Source organism: Pelophylax lessonae, assembly GCF_965119305.1.
Source record: "Pelophylax lessonae genome assembly, chromosome: 3".
NCBI lineage: Eukaryota > Metazoa > Chordata > Amphibia > Anura > Ranidae > Pelophylax > Pelophylax lessonae.
In genome coordinates, this window is record NC_138770.1 from 437,685,577 (window position 1) to 437,709,636 (window position 24,060).

At 41.7% G+C, this 24,060-nt stretch overlaps 1 protein-coding gene across 2 annotated transcripts in view; it reads right to left on the bottom strand.

Moving 5' to 3' along the window:
* Positions 1–6,980: 6,980 nt before the first annotated feature.
* MAP3K5 (mitogen-activated protein kinase kinase kinase 5) overlaps positions 6,981–24,060 on the bottom strand; it is a 286,689-nt gene continuing 269,609 nt past the window's right edge. For both annotated transcript variants that reach the window (XM_082249712.1, XM_082249711.1), the window contains 7 exons: positions 21,601–21,786; positions 20,752–20,857; positions 15,706–15,949; positions 15,289–15,401; positions 13,914–14,026; positions 12,958–13,034; positions 6,981–7,272 (listed from right to left, as the gene is read on the bottom strand). In XM_082249712.1, coding sequence (XP_082105838.1) covers positions 7,209–7,272; positions 12,958–13,034; positions 13,914–14,026; positions 15,289–15,401; positions 15,706–15,949; positions 20,752–20,857; positions 21,601–21,786 — 903 coding nt within the window. In that variant the 3' untranslated portion in view covers positions 6,981–7,208. The remainder of the gene's footprint in view (positions 7,273–12,957; positions 13,035–13,913; positions 14,027–15,288; positions 15,402–15,705; positions 15,950–20,751; positions 20,858–21,600; positions 21,787–24,060) is intronic.

Genomic DNA, 24,060 nt, shown 5'->3' on the forward strand with positions numbered 1-24,060 from the left:
TTAAACAGGTAGCTGTCAAGGTCTTACCTTGCCTTCCTGTTGGCAGCCACCTTGGACACCGCTGGCTCTTATAAACTCTGTTTGAATCATCACTAGTCTGCTGCCTGGGCATCGCTCAGTGATGATGTTGCACACCTGACTATTTATATCACCTGATGGCTTTCAGACCTTGCCCTTGTGCTCCAAGGTGCATCACTGCTAGCAGTCCTCTGTTATCTGTGTTCCTCTGTGCATGACCTGGCTTGGCTGACAACCTTCCTTGCTCTCGATTCCACATCGGCAGACGACCCGGCTTCGGCACACTATTCGCTCCTGGACTCGACCCCGGCTTGAATGACTACCTGCTCCTGGACTCGATCCTAGCATGGATGACTACCTGCTTTCAAACTTGACCCCGGCTGTTCCTGATTTCGCTCCTCTCTCTTGCTGTGTGTTTATTAATGTTGCATTAATAAACTGCTTTATTTTACTTGCATCTTTGTGTGGTCTGGTTTCCTGGCACCCTGACAGTAGCCAGGTTTGCAAGATATTCTAAGGCAGGCCAGAAGAGTCTGTAGCCATTTCAGGCAGTCATACACAGCCAGAGTTTGGTTGGTTGAAATTCAGTAAGAATTCCACCTGCCCATAAACCGCCAAGTGGAACTCAAATTTGGCAAGTCTGCAGCAGAGGGCCATCAAAAAATACCTGTGTGAGTATGGCACAAAGACAGGCTCAGGGGAGCTCAGCTTCACCCCCCCCCCCCCCCTCCAATGGCTGCTGCTAAAGGATGTATGCACTGTACTGTCACAATTTGAGGTGGTGACAAGGATGGTGAGCCATGACATTGCATGCATCAGTGACGCTATCCCTCTTGTGTTCCTGCTGTTGTATAATCTGCATGGCATTTTGGACAGAGCACTCAAGGCAGAGCAGCAGGTGAAAGAGGAGGACTTTCTTTCCTCTCAAGGCCCGCTTTATGCAGACACCATTCTTGCGACATCACAGAACACACAAGAGGAGAGGGAGGAGGAAGAGGATTCTGGCAGTTTTGGAGACATTGAAGAAGAGGAAGTCATACGTCAAACTTTACTAGATGGTTTTCAGTCCCTAGTAACTTTAAGAGTAGTACCTGGGAGGAGGCAGTTCCAGATAGTGTAATCCTCGGTGACCCAGGACTCTGCTTCTCATGCCTCTGCAAACTTGCAGTGCAAGGGCTCACTTATTCTTCAAAGATTGCGAAAGGACCCAAGAATTTGTGGCATCAAGGAGAAGGATCATAATTGGTTGGCAACCCTCCTTGCCCACCGTTACAAGCAGAAAGTCTGGGAACTTATCCTGTCCTCACAGAGGGAGAACAGGTTAAAATATCTTGAGGACACCATAAAGAGGAGTTTAGGAACACCTTTCCAGACCCTGGTAGTTTAAAGTCTCATGGAAAAGATAGTTTTGAGCCATCTGTTAGTCAAAGGAGAAGCAATGGAGAAAGGGACCGTGATGCATTTAAAAATTGTTCTTAGCGCACAGGGCTGTCAGCTTCCACATCCCATCTGTAATGTCTGCATAATATGGTGGAAGATTACCTAGGGTCCAAAGCAGACATGGAAAGATTTCCAGTAGATGATCCACTGGGTTATGAGAATGGACCACTGGCCAGAACTTGCCTTGTATGCAATTAAGCTGCTGGGCTGCCCTGCATCCATCGTGCTTTCTGAACGGGCATTTAGTGCTGCCGGAAGTTTTGTGACAGATAACAGCGTATCTGTTGACTCCGTTGAATGGCTAACATTTGTCAAAATAAATCAGTCCTGGATTAGCAGCAGCTATCAAGCCCCTGATGCCGATGTCACTGAATAAATGTTTTTGGGAACTGAAATTTCTGCAAGACTGTATAGGCTGCTTAGCTTTGTGGGTGTTGATTTTATCTTGAAGTCATTTTTTTGGGTATAGGTTTTAATTAACACCTGTAAGGTAAACCAGATTCCCAGCACCAGAAAATCAGTGCGTGCTAATGCTAATTTTCATGCTCGTGCGCATTGTTCACGTGCTAATACTTCTAGACAAAGATGTGCTATTTCCGTTCAACATGCTCGAATGAGCATGTGCACATATGAATTAGCTTGCATACTTGGCACCCAGCTGCCTTTTTAAACTGGCCTGTCTCCCTGAGCAGTTATTGCATGGTATTCAGCTTGTACCTGTATTTCTGTTACCTGATCCATTGAACCTGCTTACCTGTGCATGACCTGGCTTCCTCCTGGACTCTGCCTTTGCTCCTGCATTAACCTTGTTCACCTGATCCCTTTGGCCTGTTTACTGGACTTGTCTTTGCCTCCTGATTCTGTACTGCACTCCCCAGCTGTTACCGATTTTGGCCTGCTTCCTGGAATTGCTTTGTCTGCCGACTTAGCCCCTTGTTACCCGGCTGCCGCTGCCTGCATACCGGCTCTGCTACCATCTCCTGCTCTGGTGCCAAGCTGCTTCAGTATCCTGTTTCTAGGACTGTGACCCCCAGCTTCATCCATCTATGTGCGGACTTCACCAGCCAGCTACTCCAGCACTCGTGCCACTCGGTGCCCTCACACTCTCTTTCTCCACCTTCAGAAGTGTTGGGCAGGAGGTGCAAAAGAGGCCACCACAACATTCAAGTTGTCACCAAGCACGTAATAACACCCAAGGACCAATTTTTTTCCACAACTGTTTGACAGGTGCATATAATTTAATTTTTTTACAGCAAGGCCAATTATTTATTTCATCGAGAGTACCTCAACAGGGTTACAGTGTAAAGGTACCACCAACACCCAAAGCCCAATTTTTCTGCACCTGTTACTTCTATCCAAAGTCTGTGAAAGAGACACCTGACTTTATCTAAATAAAAAAAAAAAAATTGTCATTTTTGGCCAGAGTGTACTATATTTTGGCTTCTTCACATAAGGCTTGCTCACTGTGGTGCAACACTTTGTTTTTTCCATCCAAAGTCTGCCAAAGAGACACCAAAATGTATCCAAAAATGTCTACAGTAATCTTGTTCTGAGTGTACCAAATTGTGCCCTTATCATACATACTGGCTTCCCAAGCTGTTGTTTACAAAATAAAGAAACCTTGCAGGGAAAAATCTATTTAAATGTAATTTTTTCTTTATATATGTCAATTTTACTGCAGCAGGTTCTATACTTCACAGGCTGACTAAGGAGACCCTCCAAGAATTATATTTAAAGGAATTCTTATGGTTTCACTTTAAGCATCATTAAAATCACTGCTCCATTAAAAATGATTTTTTTTTAAAAACGTTTGCATTGATCCATGTCCCCCAGGGCAGTTCCCGGGCCCTCATACCCTTTTTATGGCCAATTACTTGCATATAAGCATTCAAAATGGGCACTCATTTTATTACTTCCATAGGGTTCGCCGTTCAGGTCCGAATGTTTCCGATGTGCAGGGGTTCTGGCGCGAACCAAAACATGGGATGTTTGGGCCAACTCTACTTGTTGCATTAGCATTCATGATAACTTTGTGTATGAAGACAGAACTATTAGTTGGTGTTTATATTGGCAGCCTGGAATTCAGTGATGTTTGTTAAAGATCCCTTTTTTCTAAAGTTAAGCCCCTTTCACACCAGCGGACTGATCGGGTCTGCCTGTCTGTTTTTCATGCGGACCCGATCAGACCACTCATTGTTCTCTATGGGGCGGCGGATGTCAGCAGACATCAGAACACAAAAACTTTTATTGAAATTATGAAACAGTGAATACTGTATTTTTCAATAGTCTTCTCAATGATTTTCGCCTATGCCTTTGTCCTGTGCAGTACAATAAAGAAAACACTACTTGACTTACCTGTAAAATGTATTTTTTGGAGTACAGTACATAACACAGGACCCTCCATCTCTTCTTCTGGTAATCCTTAATTGCTTGCTCTTAAAAAAAAAAAAAAAACATGAGGATTGCTGTGAATGGGAGGGGCTATATGGGGGTCCTGACAGTTCTGTTTGCTAGTGTCCAATCACCTGGCACTATCTGCATATAACCAAGTTGGCTTTGATTATGCCTGTGTCCTGTACTGTAATCCAAGAAACAGATTTTACTGGTAGGTCAAAAACCTTTTTTTTACTACTGCATTTCCTATATATTAGTGCTTCAAAAAATCATTTAGAAGTTGGTTTAAATGGTTTGTGTAGTATAAGAATTTTGGTTGTTAGTACATTTTAGAGGTATATGTCATACCAGGTTACATTCTGCAGAGCTGTTAACCCCTTTGGGTCCAGATCACATTTTCCTTCTCAGTTTAAGGCATTCTGAATCAATGAACACAAGCTCTCATCTTCACACAGGCCACTGGAGGTAGCCGCAACACCAGGGCTTCACAGCAGCTTTGTTGTAATGTTGCTAGGGCTCCCCAAGTTCCCTTCACAGGGACATGAAGTCACAAGTCACCTAGGTAGCTGGGTTTTCAGTCACTCCAAAAGATGGCTACTTGGGTTTGGGGTATCAGTAAAACAAGAAATTTACAGGGAGGAATTCATAAAGTATATTATAGATACTCTTTAGAATTGGTCTGTTTAATCGAGTATTAAAGGCATGGGATATAAAATCTGGTATCCTCCTCCCTAACAGGGACCATTATATTTGGTAAGTCCTCCCTAACATTAGCTGTTAATTTGGTATCCCCTCCTTCATTTAAATAGCACCCCAATGCACACTGACAACAGACGTGCATTCCAGCATGGTGTAACATTTTCAGGGTGTTTTGGGCACTATTTTTTTGTTAGTGCATTGCAATGCACATTAGGGCATTGCCACATGTTACACTGCAATGTATGTCAGTTGGAAGGTACGTTGGGATGCCATTAAAAAAAATTGTAAAGCTTAATTTATTTTTTTTTTAAATAATAAACATGTTATACTTACCTGCTCTGTGCAATGGTATTTGCACAGAGCAGTCTTGCTCCTCCTCCTATGGGGTCCCCGCCTGCGCTCCTGGCTCCTCCTCTTCAGTGAGTGCCCCATAGAATGCCCCTTTCTACAGGGGCATTCATGCTGACTTGATCTTGAACCACCCTGTCTGCATCTATTGAGACAGACACAGAAATTGAGCCCAGTGAGGAGGGAGAAAGTGGAGAAAGACACTGCTCACGTGCACAGATAAGTATAAGGGGGGGGGGGGGGGCTCTGGCACAGTAGTTTTTTTTTTTTACCTTACATAGAATGCATTAAGGTAAAAAACATTAAGGCTTTAGAACCACTTTAAGACTGCTACTACTTCCCATCGATGCACTTATCGAGAGTTCACAGGCTTTGTGGAAATGATAACTGTAATGCACACATTACCTCCCTTACAGGTGGATTCTCCTTCCATAAATTACTGGCAATGCCCTTGAGCACTAGGATTAAACAAAAAAGATTTTGTAAAATATTTAATTAAAATGAACACCACACTAGGAGTGCCAAAAAAGGATAGAGAGGATGAAATGTCCCTTTATCTCACCTTTACAATGGCATGTTCAGGTAACGACTCCGAGCAAGCTTGCTCATTATAATATGAAGATACAGGGTTTATTTATTGCTGCTTGCTGTCATGATGGTCTTCTTTCTTCAATAGTTTACTGATCCACAAGCATGTATTGTAAGAATTCCTGATTGCATACTTACACTAGGTCAGACACTCCGTATTAAAGAACCAGCCACCCACACCTCCAAACTACTCTTACCGCAGACTGACATCGATCCCCCCAACTAAAAAGACCCCAGACTGATCCCCACCCACTCCTATCTACTGACAGGACAGACTAAAAGCCGTCTACCCATAACCACTGACAACACAGATTGACACCTGCTTACCCCTAACCCAAAAAAAGGGCCCACAATATAGATCCAAGTCCACTAACAAAACAAATCCCAAATGATGGATCCCTGAGTTATTAACAATATAAGGAAAATGTCGGGACAGCAGTACCATCACTGCCCAAATATGACAAGGGCCATATTTGGTCAATGTTATTGCCCAGATATTGATTATGCTGCCTATTTAGGCAACAATGCCATCCCTATCCCCTTCCCTTTGTTTTGGTGGCCAGGGATTCCGGGCCATGTAGGTGAATGGGAAGAAAGCCAAATGCCTTTAACATTTGGCATTCAGACAAACATCTAAACAGCAAAATGTTCCTCAGCTCATCCCTAGTAAGCAGCCTCTAGCACAACAGTGGTAAATATGAAATAATAATATACAGTAATTATTTAACCAAAAAGAAAATGTTAAAATTGTTTTTTTAATCACGAACATTTCTCTCAGCAATTTAATGTCAGGCTACATATCACAATAGCTTTAAAACAAGCCTTGGTACAATTCACATACAGAATCTTGAACTGTTACAGTTTGATATTTGTTTGGCTGTAAAACAAATAGGCATTTAAACAAGACACAAAAATCAACATCCCTTATCTGCAAAACACATGTATAACAGTGACTGATAATATAAGAAATATAGCAAACATCTATGATACAGTAAATAATAAAATGTGATTTCCAATGACTTATGTTACCCACCCACATGAAATTTACAGAATTGCGTACAAAATCATTAGTACTCTACACATTTAAGTCAACAGTTTGTCAACAAACTCACATTTTACAGTATCTACACGACAAAAGACTGTTTGGCCCTACCTGCAGCAACAAATTAGGGAAGAAGAATAACAACTAAAAGTTCACTGAAGAATTGTACCTAAAATAGTAGGTGCCTGTTACTCTACAGAATATATTGCTAGACATTTTAAAATGTTATTCAGGGGAACAGAATGCTTTTAGGGTTACATGATGACTTCACATTAGTAAACAAAAACAGGGATAAAGTGCAACCGTGGCTTTACCAGGAAACCTGGCATGACTTATAGCTATACTGAATGATTTGTCAGCTTTGGTGGCGGCAAGAGTGGGTAGATCTCATTTCTTTTCACCACCCTATAAGTTTTTTTTCTTAGCGAACTAGGAGCATCTTCCTTTTTTCTGATGATCCACTGTAAGTGACAAACCAAAGCGCTTCTTTTCTGCCATTTTTGTAGTTTTCTTTGACTCATCTTAGCTGATGTTCCTTGCTAAGATATTGTGAATAATGTTCTTGCATGCCTTTGTTTCTACACTTGCTTCTTTGGACTGTACTGTGGTTGTCTGTTTACAGCTTCTTTGTAACACCTTGAAAATCCCAATACATTCTTTGTGAAATTAGAATAATTTGTCAAGAAGACTGCTTTTCTCTGAAGTCAGTAATGGCCCTCCAAATTGCACACAAGGTTCCTCCCCTGTAATGAAAAAAAAGTACATGTTACTTTTGTGGAAATTGTACAGTGGATTTTAAGTAAGGCCTAACTCCAGGCCATTGATGACTTCTCCTTCTAAATATGCTAGCTGTCGGGCTGTCATGATGACCCTCTAACTGCATTTCTATTATTGCATTGCAGTAATGCACATTAATGCACAAGTATAGGTGTGTTGTGATGTACACTGCAATTCACTCTAAATAGCACCCCAAGGCGCAAGTACAAATTGGCACATGAAGAAAAAGCATTTAATAGCAGACTGCAACATTGTGAATTACTAATACTTTGAATCATTTATGCATAATGGAAGTTTTCTGATAATACTCTGCCTTTCCTTATCTGCATAATTGTTCTGTGTCACTGAATTGGAAAAAACTGAAGTTAGAGTGTCACCATAACAATCAGACCGCTAACATTATCAAAAGGAGGTCAACAATGCCAGCCCCCACGTTACTCTTAGTAAAGGTTTGCTTTAAAACTCAATTGATGCCTACACCTTTTTTTTTTATCACCATATAGGGCTCCATTCACAAAAGGAACTTGCATGTGATTTTTAGATGCCTGACACATTTTGCCTAAATATCGCATGCGATCTTGTAACTGTCAATTCACTATACCATTTTGCAGTATAAAGCTGAAAACACTGGGTAAAAAATGCATGAAAAGGCATTAAACTCCATTCACAGAAGGAAACAAATATGTAAATGCATGCAGTAAGTCAATAGTGATCGAGGCCTGCAGTAATGATGAAATGTGTATTGGTTGGTAAAGCACAGTTCCACTCAAAAGTGCTTTAAGCACTCCTCACCCCCTTACATGTGGCATGTAATTTTATTTGGGGGGGGGGGGCAGCGGATACCTAGTTTTGACAGTTATCCACTCCCACTTCTGCTCGGGCCGTCTAGGTGGCTCGCGCGAAAGTTCTCCTCTCCCCCTCCCTCCCTCCCTGCAATCTTCTGAGACACATCACTGGTCCCAGAAGATTGCCCGGCCACTGAGGAGGTGCAGCGCGACTCACGCATGTGCAGTGCGCACCCGGCTGTGAAGCCGCAATCGGTCACAGCCGGGTGCCCACATCTGTGATGCCGGCACCGGGGAAAGCGAGGCTTTTGGCAACCGCATTGCTAGATCATGGGACAGGCGAGTATGTGTTTACTTTTTGTAGCTGCTGACTTTTAATAAACTTAAAAATGACTGGAACTCCGCATTAAGGAGCGGACGGCCATCAGTTGTCAATGGGGGTTCCCTGCTGACAGCCGAATGTAAAAAAAGAACTGCTGGCAATAAAAAAATAAGAAAAAGCGTGCACGCCCCCCCCCTCCTGAACCCTACCATGCCACATGCCCTCAACATGGGAGGGGGGTTCGGTCCTTCACCCCCCCCCCCCCAAAGCACCTTGTCCCTATGTTGATGGGGATAAGGGCCTCTTCCCCACGAACCTGGCTGGTGGTTGTGGGGGTCTGCGGGGGGGGGGGATTAATGGAAGATGGAAGCCCCCTTTACCAAGATTTCAGCCCCCATGTGAATGATTATGGGGTAATGTATAATGTAAATAAAGACAGTTTTTGACAAGTCTTTTATTAAAAAAACAAAAATAAGAAAAAAAGTCCCCGGGTGTAGATCAATTGTCAATCACAATGCCCGCCGCCACCACCAACCTGGTCGGTGAAGTCACGTGGGGGCAGGGCTGCCTGGTGACGTCACCAGCTGCCACTGTCCCTTAGGTATTTAAGAACTGTCAGACGGCAGGTCTGGCAGATGGTGGGAGCCTTTGTCGGGAGCGGAGCATTTTTGGGTCAGGGGTGGCAGGGGGCATCATGATTGATGATGAATCTTCACCAGAGACATTTTTTAAATTTTTTTTCAATAAAGGACTTGTCAAAAACAGCCTATTGTCTTTTTTTTTTACACTACAATTTTTTGGGTGAACAAGTAGGGGTAACTTAATTTAAAATGACTTAATTTAGCTCTTTTTACTACTTAAGGTAACTGACCAGGCAAGGTGTTTTTGATTGTTTTTTTTTTTTTTTTTAACACTTCTGTTTGTGTTAGAATGGATCTTCATTGAACCAAAAGTGTATACACATAATACTTTGACGTATCAAACAATGTACAACTGTGCTTTAAATGGTAGTTATCCCTGTAATCTCTGCATTGAAGTACATACGGTATCTCACAAAAGTAAATACACCCCTCACATTTTTGTAAACATTTTATTATATCTATTCATGTGACAACACTGAAGAAATTACACTTTGCTACAATGTAAAGTAGTTAGTGTACAGCTTGTATAACAGTGTAAATTTGCTGTCCCCTCAAAATAACTCAACACACAGCCATTAATGTCTAAACCGCTGGCAACAAAAGTGAGTACACCCTTAAGTGAAAATGTCCAAATTGGGCCCAATTTGCCATTTCCCCTCCATGTCATGTGACTCGTTAGTGTTCCAAGGATGTTGTTGGAAGTTCAACATGGCACCTCATGGCAAAGAACTCTCTGAGGATCTGAAAAAAAGAATTGTTGCTCTACATAAAGATGGCCTAGGCTATAAGAAGATTGCCAAGAACCTGAAACTGAGCTGCAGCACGGTGGCCAAGACCATACAGTGGTTTAATAGCACAGGTTCCACTCAGAACAGGCCTTGCCATGGTTGAACAAAGAAGTTGAGTGCACGAGCTCAGAGTCATATCCAGAGGTTGTCTTTGGGAAATAGATGTATGAGTGCTGCCAGCATTGGTGCAGAGGTTGAAGGGGTGGGGGGCAGCCTGTTAGTGCTCAAACGATATGCCGCACACTGCATCAAATTGGTCTGCATGGCTGTCGTCCCATAAGGAAGACTCTTCTAAAGAAAGCCCGCAAACAGTTTGCTGAAGACAAGCAGACTAAGGAAATAGATTACTGGAACCATGCCCTGTGGTCTGATGAGACCAGGATAAACCCATTTGGTTCAGATGTTATCAAACATATGTAGCGGCAACCAGGTGAGGAGTACAAAGACAAGTGTGTCTTGCCTACAGTCAAGTATGGTGGTGGGAGTGTCATGGTCTGGGGCTGCATGAGTGCTGCCGGCACTGGGGAGCTACAGTTCATTGAGGGAAATCATGAATGCCAACATACACTGTGACATACTGAAGCTGAGCATGATCCCCTCTCTTCAGAGACAGGGCCACAGGGCAGTATTCCAACATAATGACCCCAAACACACCTCCAGGATGACCACTGCCTTGCTAAAGAAGCTGAGGGTAAAGGTAAAGGTGGACTGGCCAAGCATGTCTCCAGACCTAAACCCTTTGAGCATCTGTGGGGCATCCTCAAAAGGAAGGTCCAACTCTGTGATGTCATCATGGAGGAGTTGAAGAGTGGCAAACTGTGAAGCTCTGGTGAACTCTATGCCCAAGAGGGTTAAGTTAAGACAGTGCTGGAAAATAATGGTGGCCACACAAAATATTGGCACTTTGGGCCCAATTTGGACATTTTGCAAATTGACACTGTTATACAAGCTGTACACTCACTACTTTACATTGTAGCAAAGAGTCATTTCTTCAGTGTTGTCACATGAACAGATATAATAAAATATTTACAAAAATGTGAGGGGTGTACTAGCTTTTGCGAGATACTGTACATTTTCTGCAATAAAGAAAGTATTTAAAAATGCTTTGTCACATTAAACTGTGCTTGTGAAATTCTGTTTTCTCATATACTGATTAGCAATTTAAAAATGAGCTTTTAAAATACTTTTTTTCACTCTGTGCATTGGTATGGCATTCTTACGTTCCACAGCAGTAGCTCACAGAAGAGGCTGACCACACTACCAAGCCATTAGGAGCCTGTAATGAACCATTTTTCCCTAGTATAGATCTATGCAGGGACTACAGTAATTGGCACAATCACCAAGTAATTATATGGTTCTACTGCTAACTGTTTTTAAAGGCATTTACTATCATATTTAAATGCTTTAAAGCAGCCTTGCTAGGTGTCCCTTGTGCTATGAGTAATTTCTCTTCACAGATAAATAATCACTGATAATCACCAATAATTTTAGCTATCTGTAAGGGGGGGGGGAGGCATATTTCTAGTGACCACAAATGTAAGAAGCATTCTTCTCACTGACTATTACACTAATGTATCATGGGTTTTAGATGCATCAATTATTTGGCAGGGATTCCCTGAGATCGGAAAGTTATTTCAAGGATTCCTCCATGTTATAATGGTTGAGAACGGCTGCTTTAAAGGGAGCGATTTGTGAACTGTATCCTTCACCTTACTCATTACCTACCAAGCAAATTTTGTTTAGGTCAAAACAAATCTGTTCTTTTTAATCATTTTTGAAAATAAATATAATCCAGAATCAGTGGCGGCTGGTGCTCAAAATTTCTGGGGGCGCGCAAAAGGAAAAATGTAATAGGTATTGATTCGCGGCAAAAAACGCGGTAAAAAATTGCGTGACTTTGAAAGGGGCCTTCAGTAATGTATTTATTCATGCATTTTTATCCAGCATTTTAGGTTGCAAAGCACTGTGAGCACTTTAGAAGCTGTTTACCACTAGCGCCGATTCACTCTTTTCTCTCAGTTTATTTGTCAGTATTTGGTGATAATACTAGAATTGGCTGCTGAGGGTTTAGGACCGTGGTCCTCAGTTTGTGTCTATTATATTTACCAGCGTGCTTCACATATTTTAGTAATATTCCTTCCCCCTGTTTTTCATCCTGATCTGTTACCTTAGTGGCAGCGCATAGATCACCCCCCCCCCCCCTTTGAGGTAAAGTGCTATGCTAGCTTAGCATAGCACTTTACCTGTGTAGTACAATGTAATTGGCCTGCCCTGCACTGTCTTATAATGTGTGGCTGCCATTTACTATTAATAATAATAAATATATAGTGCCAGGCCAGTAGCCTGCTTAGCAGTGTACACAGTATAAGACAGTGCAGGCCAGGCCAATTACATTGTACACAGTTAGTTAGCATAGCACTTTACCTGATGTACAATGTAATTGGCCTGGCCTGCACTGTCTTATAATGTGTACACTGCTAAGCAGGCTGCTGGCCTGGCCGCAGTCCCGCACACAGGAGGAGGGAGGCACTGAGTCTGAGGCAGCAGCTGCAGAATCACTTACCTCCTGCTTTTGGGCTGGCTCTCTCTCTCACGACGACCGGACCGACTCTGTCACTGCCTGGCGTGCTGCTGGCTGCTCTCTGCTGCTGACGGCCTGGGACTCGGGAGACTCGGTTGGGACTCTGCTCTGGACGTCTTCTTCCTCCTCGACCTGCATGCGCGCCGCTGCCCTCCTCTCTGACGGCAGGCGGGAAGGTGACGTTGGGACAGTGCGTGACAGCGCCACAGTGGGGAGTGCCGGGGCGCATTGCTCTGCGCCCCCCGATGACACCCAGAAGGCCGCCAATCGGCGCCTCTGCGTGGAGCATGTGGGGTGCAAACCCCCCCCCCCGATAGCCAAAAGTAGGTCCGGAGCCCCTAGTGGGCTGCAAATGGTAATTGTTTCTTCCCTTGCACAGATTGGGGGGGGCCGCGCCCCTGGGCCCCCTATAAACCAGCCGCCACTGTCCAGAATGGCTTAGAGCACCTGGAGATACTAGAACCACAATATACTTTCCTTTCTATAAGGTTGTATGATACTATTAGCAAATAATCAGTTATAGAAGTAAACTACCTGAGATCCATAGACTTCAAGTCATCTCTTGTAACATGCCACAGGATGTCCTCCAACCGATAATCTTCTGCCAAAAACTAATGCAAATGGGGAAGTATAAAATAGCATATTTTTAGATTATTGGAAAGCATTACAAAATATGTCGCATATATATAGTTTCAGAAAATTAGATGGTCTCAAATAATTGCTTGATTTTGCATGGTACTCTGCTACATTTGCTAACATTTTAAAATAAATCTGCTAAGCAACATATCCCCAATACAAATCCAGCAAAAACAACAACCTTTAAAACGAACAAGGGTGGTGCATAATAGAAAGCACATTATTTAAGTGCACAACATATTATTCAAGTGCTGGTCCTGTAAGGTTGTAAGGTAAACATGCTCCAAAAATGTGGCAAGCAGCATTTTTTACATCTCAATGGAAGCTCACCGCCACAGTGTGAACACATACATAGAATTTGAATGGAAGCATTTTTCTTGAGCTTTTTAGGCACTTTTCTACACAAAGCAATTCAAAAACTCATCAGTGTGAAAGCAGCCTAAATTGCATGATAGATTTGCACACTAATAGTTGCCCAACAATTGTGCATACATAGATATTCTCCTATGAAAGCCAAAACCTCACTTTTTTAAATATTCAGGTTTGAGGTTTATTAAAATTTTGGATTGACCGAGAGCACTGTAGTTGTTAAAAAATTTAATTAATCCTCAAAAATACAACTTGACTAATAATTGTGCACACAGTGTACTTTCTTCCTCTTGGTACAATCTCTGTGAAATCTGCACACATTTACCTTAATAGGAGGACAAACATGAATAATGCATTCAGTTTATATCCAAATTGCAGGCCCTTACATTACATAGTTGGTGGCACATTTAAAAGTGCTTGGACCATCAGATTGTATAGTGTATAATCAACTTTACATTGGTTACTTTTGTAGAAAATGTAAATACCTTGTTTATTGTGTCCTCATCCACATGATGCTGCCGCAACCAGTAAATAAGCTCCAGATCTTCGTTACTTGAATTGGATGGTCTTGAGTGGGACACTGAAATCCCAGGAATATCTAAACAAAAATTATAGATAAAAAATCATTATCGAGAATAGTTTGATTAAATAATTCTGGCCCGGTATTATAAATTAACTCTACACTGGCATGCTTAAAAGTATGTGCAAGATATTTGTCTTTTTTGTATCCGTGTTCATAGTAAAATTTGTAAGTGTGGCAAATTACCTACGTGCCTTAAAGGAATAAATTCACCTTTTGTAACATGTTACATAGTAAATCTGGTTGAAAAAAGACACAAGTCCATGTACTTTAACCAATAAAAGGGGAAAAAAATAGGGTGTAACATTTAATGTCTTACTATAAAGCACCTGCCTACAGGGGTTGATTTACTAAAACTATAGAGTGCAAAATCTGGTGCAGCTGTGCATGGTAGCCAATCAGCATCTAACTTCAGCTTGTTCAAAAAGCTTTGAAAAAAAACCTTGTAACTGATTGGTTTCTTTGCAGAGCTGAACCAGATTTTGCACTCTCCAGTTTTAGTAAATCAACCCCACAGGGTACAAAGATGGCAACTTTCCTCCTCCCTGTGTATAATTTCCTAACATGCCCACCTCCTTGATAAACTGCCCTCCCCCCCCAAGTATATAGAGAAGGGACCACATAGAAAGCTGTTCAGTTACATGACTACCATTTAAAACTCAAAAAAAGTACTAAATGTTTACAATTTATTAAAAATAATAGACAATAAAGTTAGTATACAGTATTATGCATGGCCATAGTGCAATTGAGTTCTTAAAGGCCAATTTAGGGTAAAAAAAAGGAATTGTATTCAAGAGCACCTGTGCTGGGGGAATAAGTAAAATGGGAAATCATGCAACATTGGATAAAAATTCTCTATTCCTCTATCACAGTGATGGCGAACCTTGGCAACCCAGATGTTTTGAAACTACATTTCCCATGATGCTCATGCACTCTGCTGTGTAGTAGAGCATCATGGGAAATGTAGTTCCAAAACATCTGGGGTGCCAAGGTTCTCCATCACTGCTCTATCAGATATCAGTCCTGGACATGACAATTCTCAATGGCATCGCAGGCATCTTGGATGAAGGAGGAACCAGGAGTGCTGGCAGTGGCAGGGGACCCCAGAAGGGGAGGATCAGGGCTGCTCTGTGCAAAACTATAGCATGTTTGTAAAGGATCTTTCTTTTCTTTTTAAATAACAGCCACTTTTACTGAACCAAAGGGTGTATATATAGTTTAATGTTTGATACTATCTCTTGCATGCTCATTTATAATGGTGAAACATAATCGTTACTTACCTATTGGCTGGGACCTGTGCTGAAGACGTTTGATCTCTTGATCTTTTTCTTCAATAGCCTGCCGAAGAAGAGTCTGGAAATCTCTCTCCTTCTGTAACAGTTCCTCCAGAAGCCTACACAGCAGAGAAATATTGTATGCAGTAGTTAGAAGGCAAGTGCAAAGAACAGTTGCTATGTGCAAAGTACATAATATTAATCCCCCTTGTACTACCTTATTAAATACAGTTATAGTCTAACTAAAGAGAGGGAGTCTATCTGGTGTCCAATATTATAGACTGAAATTTTTTGTAAGGTAAGTATAGTTGACAGATTACTTATATACTGAAAAGAAAACTTTTTTTTCACAGAATTCATATGCATTTGAACGATAGTTCCAAACAGCTACGTGTTTATACTCTAACCAACAACGTTACTTACCTGTTTGACTCAATTTTCAGTCTCCCCAGTTGCATGTTGAGTGACCTCTGAGCATTCTGAGAGTCATGAGACATGGTAGAGCTGAGGGTGCTCACTCCTGATGTATGTACATTGTCCTCATTTACTGCATTAGGCACTTGGCTGGGCTCTTGTGTGGGATGTTCATTGTGATCCTCCTCAACCTCTATGTCATCTTGGTCTGCTGGGTCACTTTCAGAGGTGATGCTAAAATGTGGCCTCAGTTCTGTAAATATATAAATTATAATTCAGATCATTTTCAGGATTGCATACACACAGACACAAACTTTTAATACTTCACTGCTACTTATTAATAGTTGTATTATTGTTATTAAGTAATGTTTCATTCAGCTGGTACTGCCACTGCCTCTCATACTCCAGCCCTGCTCAAACGCTGTTGAGCGTTCTGTCACCGGCTGTGTCCACAGCCAATGACTAAACAGTGTACCGGCCTGCTGCCAGGAACCATGTGATCCCTGTGACCATTCACAGCAAATCATATGACAATTGAATGGACAATGGAAGGCTTCCTTTTATTGTGTAAAATTATGTTGCTAGCTGTGATTGATCACAGTGATCACATGGTACAGACCGGGCCAATCACAGCCCATCTGTACCATGTGATTAGCTGTGGTAGCTAATCACAACAATACACAATGAATGAATCAATTTCATTCAGTAAAAATTATTGCTTATAGCAGTAAAATTCTCTGGTATAAGAAATCATAATATGTAAAAAAAAAAGAAAAAATCCTGATCACTTCAAGAGTAGTAAAGTGTTACTATGGTAAGATTGTGTTGCTCTGGTCACAGTGTATTTAAAAAAAAAAATCGTAAAAAAGTAACAGTATAATAAAAAACAAAATACATTAAAAAAATTATTAAATCTTTTTTTTTTTTACATACTGTCACCAGTCAGTGTCCCTGATCACCGCCGCACCAATATGATGACTCTGTACTCCACTGGTGACAGTATGAAAAAAAAATAAAATTGTGAAAACTTTTTTTTTTTTATATAGCACTGCCCCCTAGAGGGCTGCTGAGAATAACACTTCTTGGGTCCCCTGGGTTACCATTAGCAAAAGACCGTAGATAAACGGCATTAAAAGTTCTATAATCAGTCCAGGGGATTTGTTTTTTTTTGTGTTTTATTTAGAACTGGGATGGGAGAAGGGATGAGTGGGATACTCCAACTAGTAAATATGCACAATTCTGAGGACAACTGACTGTAGAATGTGGCAAGGCTGCTGCTTCACCTTGCCACTGAAGTGAAGATACGATTACTGTTCCCGCTTGAAGACTCTCTTCAGGGTTAATAACTTGGCACCCCCTTTACACGCACTGCCTGTGTGCTGACACCCATCCGCTGACTCTAGCCACTGGAGTGGTCCCCTTCCTGGGCAGACCCCTTGGCAAGCTTCCCTGTGCTCACGGACACTGTTTTTCCAGAGTTGCTCTGCCTTCACCTCCAAAGTCAGCTTCCACTGGACCTCTGGATTCAGCCATACTTTCTGGTCCACTAGGCCGACTGCCTGTGACCACCATCCATATCAAACAGAAGGAGAGACAGCATTCACCCTCCTCCTGGGACCTGGCTTGCCACCCAAAGACACCCTGTCACATGTGCCCTTGGCTTTTATAACATATCCCAGGATGCACCACTGTTTGTTCCAAACCCACTGTGATACTTACAAAAGCATGTGTGTCACTGGCTGGGTTTCCTCTACTGTCCAACAGGCTCCCCTATTGGATACAGTGGGGACACTCCCTCAGTCCAGGTGAATCACACCCTGGACACATGTAACAGGCCTAACTACTAATCAGGCTCCCCTGATAACACAACTTTTAGACAGAGCAACTATACTTTCCCTGCCTAGCACCTACCTAGGAGAGTGCTACATTTATTTCTTAATTTTCCCAAAAATTTGGACAAAAAGATTACAACTTCAAAAAACTCGCCATGCCTCTTACTAAATACCTTGGACTGTCTACTTTCTAAAAAGGGGTAATTTGGGGTATATTTGTACTGTCCTGGCATTTTCAGGCCTTAAAGAAATGAGATAAGCCATCAGTACCTCAGGATTGATTAATTTGCAGATACCTATACATACAGTGGGTACGGAAAGTATTCAGACCCCCTTAAATTTTTCACTCTTTGTTATATTGCAGCCATTTGCTAAAATCATTTAAGTTCATTCTTCTTCCTCATGAATGTACACATAGCACCCCATACTGACAGAAAAACACAGAATTGTTGACATTGTTGCAGATTTATTAAAAAAGAAAAACTGAAATATCACATGGTCCTAAGTATTCAGACCCTTTGCTCAGTATTTAGTAGAAGCCCCCTTTTGATCTAATACAGCCAGGAGTCTTTTTGGGAAAGATGCAACAAGTCTTTCACACCTGGATTTGGGGATCCTCTGCCATTCCTCCTTGCAGATCCTCTCCAGTTCTGTCAGGTTGGATGGTAAACGTTGGTGGACAGCCATTTTTAGGTCTCTCCAGAGATGCTCAATTGGGTTTAAGTCAGGGCTCTGGCTGGGCCATTCAAGAACAGTCACGGAGTTGTTGTGAAGCCACTCCTTCGTTATTTTAGCTGTGTGCTTAGGGTCATTGTCTTGTTGGAAGGTAAACCTTCGGCCCAGTCTGAGGTCCAGAGCACTCTGGAGAAGGTTTTTGTCCAGGATATCCCTGTACTTGGCCGCATTCATCTTTCCCTCGATTGCAACCAGTCGTCCTGTCCCTGCAGCTGAAAAACACCCCAACAGCATGATGCTGCCACCACCATGCTTCACTGTTGGGACTGTATTGGACAGGTGATGAGCAGTGCCTGGTTTTCTCCACACATACCAGTTAGAATTAAGGCCAAAAAGTTATATTTTGGTCTCATCAGACCAGAGAATCTTATTTCTCACCATCTTGGAGTCCTTCAGGTGTTTTTTAGCAAACTCCATGCGGGCTTTCATGTGTCTTACACTGAGGAGAGGCTTCCGTCGGGCCACTCTGCCATAGAGCTCCGACTGGTGGAGGGCTGCAGTGATGGTTGACTTTCTACAACTTTCTCCCATCTCCTGACTGCATCTCTGGAGCTCAGCCACAGTGATCTTTGGGTTCTTCTTTACCTCTCTCACCAAGGCTCTTCTCCCCCGATAGCTCAGTTTGGCCGGACGGCCAGCTCTAGGAAGGGTTCTGGTCGTCCCAAACGTCTTCCATTTGAGGATTATGGAGGCCACTGTGCTCTTAGGAACCTTAAGTGCAGCAGAAATCTTTTTGTAACCTTGGCCAGATCTGTGCCTTGCCACAATTCTGTCTCTGAGCTCCTCAGGCAGTTCCTTTGACCTCATGATTCTCATTTGCTCTGACATGCATTGTGATCTGGAAGGTCTTATATAGACAGGTGTGTGGCTTTCCTAATCAAGTCCAATCAGTATAATCAAACACAGCTGGACTCAAATGAAGGTGTAGAACCATCTCAAGGATGATCAGAAGAAATGGAAAGCACCTGAGTTAAATATATGAGTGTCACAGCAAAGGGTCTGAATACTTAGGACCATGTGATATTTCAGTTTTTCTTTTTTAATAAATCTGCAACAATGTCAACAATTCTGTGTTTTTCTGTCAGTATGGGGTGCTATGTGTACATTCATGAGGAAGAAGAATGAACTTAAATGATTTTAGCAAATGGCTGCAATATAACAAAGAGTGAAACATTTAAGGGGGTCTGAATACTTTCCGTACCCACTGTATACATACAATATTTTTTTGACTCTATAACTTTCCAAAATACTAAAAAATAAACACTGATTTGCATTATTTTCACCAAAGAAATGTAGCAGAATACAGTTTAACCTAAATATATAAAGAAAGATTATTTGTAAAAACACAAAGAAAGAAAAACACATTTTTTTCCCCAAAACATTTTTAAACTTTTTTTTCTTTTATTTAGCAAAAAATAAAAACCCCAGTGGTGATTAAATATCACTAAAAGAAAGCTATATATGTGTGAAAAAAAAAAAAATAAAACATTTCATGTGGGTACAGTGTTGCATGACCATGCAATTGTCATTCAAAGTGCTGAAAGATGAAAAATGGTCTGGGCAGGAAGGGGGTGAAAGTGCCTTGTAATTAAATAGTTAAAGCTGAAAAGCTGTATCAGCTCTAAATAGAATAGGGGATTAAAAGCTAGAAGTAGAATGCAAATGAGTGCTAAGTTTGTCTCATCCTGCAAATATTAATGTATGAGATTTCCAAGTATGTATAATCTAAATATTTAGAGCAGACATTAAAGTGCAGCCCGCCCCTCCACCTCAGTCAATCAGAGAAAGCTTTGTATTTGTTCACAGAATACAAAGCTGCCTATGAATGGCTGACTGCCGCTCAGACGGACTCGGCATTGATGCCGGGTGTAAGACCGGAAGTCTGTCGCAAAGCCAGAACCCAGCACTGTGTACTGTATGTAGCTGAAGCTACATGCAGCAAAAAGAGTGGTTAGAGACCCTACAGCACTTAGTGAAGGAAATAGTTTGTTTACACCAGCTTGGTCCAAACAAACTATTTAAAGTGTAGGAAATTTGGAGATCTGCTTTAGGCTGGATTCACACTTAGTGCAGACGCGGCTCACAGCAGGGGTCCGATGCGTCCCTATTCTCCATTTCAGGGATGAATCAGGCCCGAATTTTTGCCTGAATTCAGACCTGAAACGGAGCCAAGGACACAGAGGACCCTTCTGCAAACCGCTCGGCAGCAGCCACAGAGATGTGTGAACTGGCTCTATTGAGAGTGTGAACCCAGCCGTAATACAGAGTACTATTAAAAAATACCAGGATGAAGTAAGGGATATGCTATAAAGCAAGTTGCTAGCCTGCCTTTTGAGTTTATACTAGAGAATATATAGATGGAGTTACATAGATGGAATTAAACAGTACTTAAGAAAGGTGAATGAAAAAAGTACTGTCCAATTTACTATAGCAATGAACTCTAATCATATATGGGATTATAGAGTCAACAGACAATTGTTTGACTTACCTGGAACTAATGTGGTAATGGCTGTTTGCACAGCCTTACGAATTATGCTGTCTAGAGCAAACATCCAGTGGGGCTTAATATTGTGATTTCGGAGTACCGTATTCACCTGGTTAAACAGAAAACAATCACTAAGTTAATGCTTCACATTCATGCAGAATTGCAAATATTTGAGCGGCAATTGTTCTAGAGTGCAAAAGTGAAGATTAGTCTCTTGTAACCAAAGTACACCTGATATTGATCTTTTTCAAAATTGTGAGCAATTATGAATATTTGAACAAACAAAAGGATGACAATTCCTAATGTGTAATTTAGAAAAATGACTGCTTGATTTAGGTATATCTGTATCTCTGTTTTGCATCAGTACCCATAAATGTATCCACGTGTACTAAATTTCTTTAAATAACTGAACATAAAGAATTCATTGACACGTTAAATGTCGCAGCTGTGATAACATGAAAGTTAAGGTCCGATAAAACATTTATGGGAAACCTTATCCACTTTCCATTATATTAGGTTCCAGTGGTGTGAGACTGGGTCTAGTAGGGTTTGGTGGAGAATTTTAAGCCCCCAAAAAGCTAATAGGCAGCATGGGAGTCAAGGAATTGAAGCTTCTACTTAGGTTTTTGAACAAAAGTTTCTCGCTTTAAAACAATCTCCTTTAGTGTTATCAACAAAAATGTCCCTATTATGTGCCATGCTGCATGAATGGCATGATTATATGCCTTATCGGGGCAAAGAAAACAAAAAAGTAATGCAAATCTCATTCTTGTCTTTTAAAAGCCAAAAAACAGCTGTTTACAATTTTTAAAAATGAAGTTCATTCTTTCCAATAAATTTTCTTTTACTTACCGCATCTTGAAAGCCAAACAAAGCCACTTGGATCTGGCTGATAGCATGACTGTCAAAGTCCAGCTCAAGTTTCAGTTTTGACAGGGTTGAAACTATGATTTTACGGTCAGTTGATCTTATGAACTCTCGCAGACTGATCACCAGAGTTGTTATATGGTCCCATTTTAATTTGGTTGCATCTGTACCCTATTAAAACCATATCATATTTCATTACCATGAATTACTAACAAATGTTCCTTACAAATGCAAATGGTAAATACGAACACAACATACCTGCACATTTCTCAGTAATATATTCTGATAAAATTAAATATATACAGTATATATCAAAATTGATTAAACGATCAAATGTTGAACAATTGCAAATTATCTTTACTTCACAGACAAATTTGGGTGACCAGGTTGGTAATGATTTGCAATACTTTATAAAGGGTACACTCTAAACATATATTAACTTATTAAAAAAACTTTCCTATATGGGTAACATACTAAGTCAAATAATGACCTGGAGTCAAACTTCATTATGATATCGCCTACTGAATTTTCCATAATAAAATTGTAATGGATAGTATGTAATCCTTGTCCCTTGTGTTAAGCATGTATTCCTCTAGGAATGGATCCTAAAAGGAGTGGACTATCTTTGTCAGGACTCGTAAAAGTGTATGTGACTTTGTCTAGTTTTTCAAAATTTCCCTTAATGGTGGCAGCTGAAGAACTGACAGGAAATTGAAGTGAAGTACCAGGCGCATAATCTATAAAAAGGGATAGGTCAAGCCTGACTGACAGAACTGCCTGAAGTCATGATCAAAGTAATAAAACAGGATACAAAACCAGATAATGCTGGGTAAGCTAAGTGTTAGCCCAAAGAGACCCTTCGGTTTAGGCCAGTGGTGGTCAACTTTCTTAATATGGAAGGCCTCAAGTGGGGCCCTCGACGTCACTAAAGGGCCACACAAAATTCAAAGACTATACAGTGTCAGAGACAGTAGACAACAGAATATACTCAAAGACTAATAGCATGTGACAGGAGATAGTCAGAGACTGTGAATATATTACAAGAGATGATCAGAAACTGCAGACATGTAACAGAAGATTAGACCTGTGCAATTTGTTTTGGTCCAAATACAAATTTGGACACATTGTTGGTTATTCGGAGATTCAGATGTATCCGAATCTCCAAATAAAATAGTAACAAATTTAGTTGAAACCTGTTAAAATTCGTTTTTTTTTAATTCCTTTTCTAATGAATTCCAAATTTTCAGAACGATTAGAATTGGATTGGTCGAAAAACGATCAACTGATTTGAATTCTGTGTGAAGAATAGCTGCCGCATCCTTAACAACCAATGACTCATCAGCGGACTTCCCCACTGATAACTAAAACAATGCCGGCAATACAAAAATGTTAAAAAAACGATGTGGGGTTCCCCCCAATCCTTACCAGGCCCTTCGGGTCTTGTATGAATTTCAAGGGAAACCCCACGCCAAAATGTAAAAAACTCCGGGCTGTGGTAGTGGGGGTCTACATGCGAGGGGCTTATCGGAATCTGGAAGCCCCCTTTAACAAGGGGGCCCCCAGATTCCTGCCACCCCATGTGAATAAGTAGGTGTACACGGTCTTAATTTTGCCAACATTTTGAAAGAGACCGGCGTGGGGTCCTCCCTAAAATCCATACCAGACCCTTATCCGAGCATACAGCTTGGCAGGCCAGGAAAGAGGGGGGGGGGGGTGACCATACACCCTCCCCCCCCTCCTGAACCAAACCAGGCCACGTGCCCTCTACATGGGGGGGTGGGTGCTTTGGGGCGGGGGGGCAAACTGGTGTCTGCAGGGGCTTTGAGGGCCAAACAAAAAGTGCAGAAGGGCTGCATGAGGCCCCTGGGCCTCAGGTTGGGCACTAGGGCCTTTTTTTAGTGTCAAAGCGCCCTGAGCAGTATTTAAAAGAACTACAGCCAAGGCTTTCTTGGCCATACTTTTCCTTGGGTCACAGGAATTGCATGTAGTTTGCTCTCCTGTGACCTAGACTCAACTGATAGTGGGCTATTGACTGTTATCAGCTGACATGGCAAAGCTGCTCAACATTATTATTGGAATCCACCCAGCTGCCTGATTGACAGCTGGCTCTGCCTCTCAGCATGCAGCTAAAACCTGGAGCCAGCTGCAGCAGAGAGGTGAGTATGTGTATTTGTTTTTGTTAACCCCATACTTCTCCTTTAGGCCCCTTTCACACAGGCGGACCATTCAGATCTTCCTGTCCGTTTTTCAGGCGGATCTGAACGGATGCCCCATGCATCTCTATGGGGCATTGGATGTCAGCAGAGACATGTCCGCTGACATCCGATCCGTCAAATTCTTGAAGGATGGAAACCCTATTTTCTATTCGTCTAGCGGATCGGATCGGGTGAGAACGGACAGACGGTCCGATTCCCCCATAGAGAACAGCAGGACCTGACAGGTGTG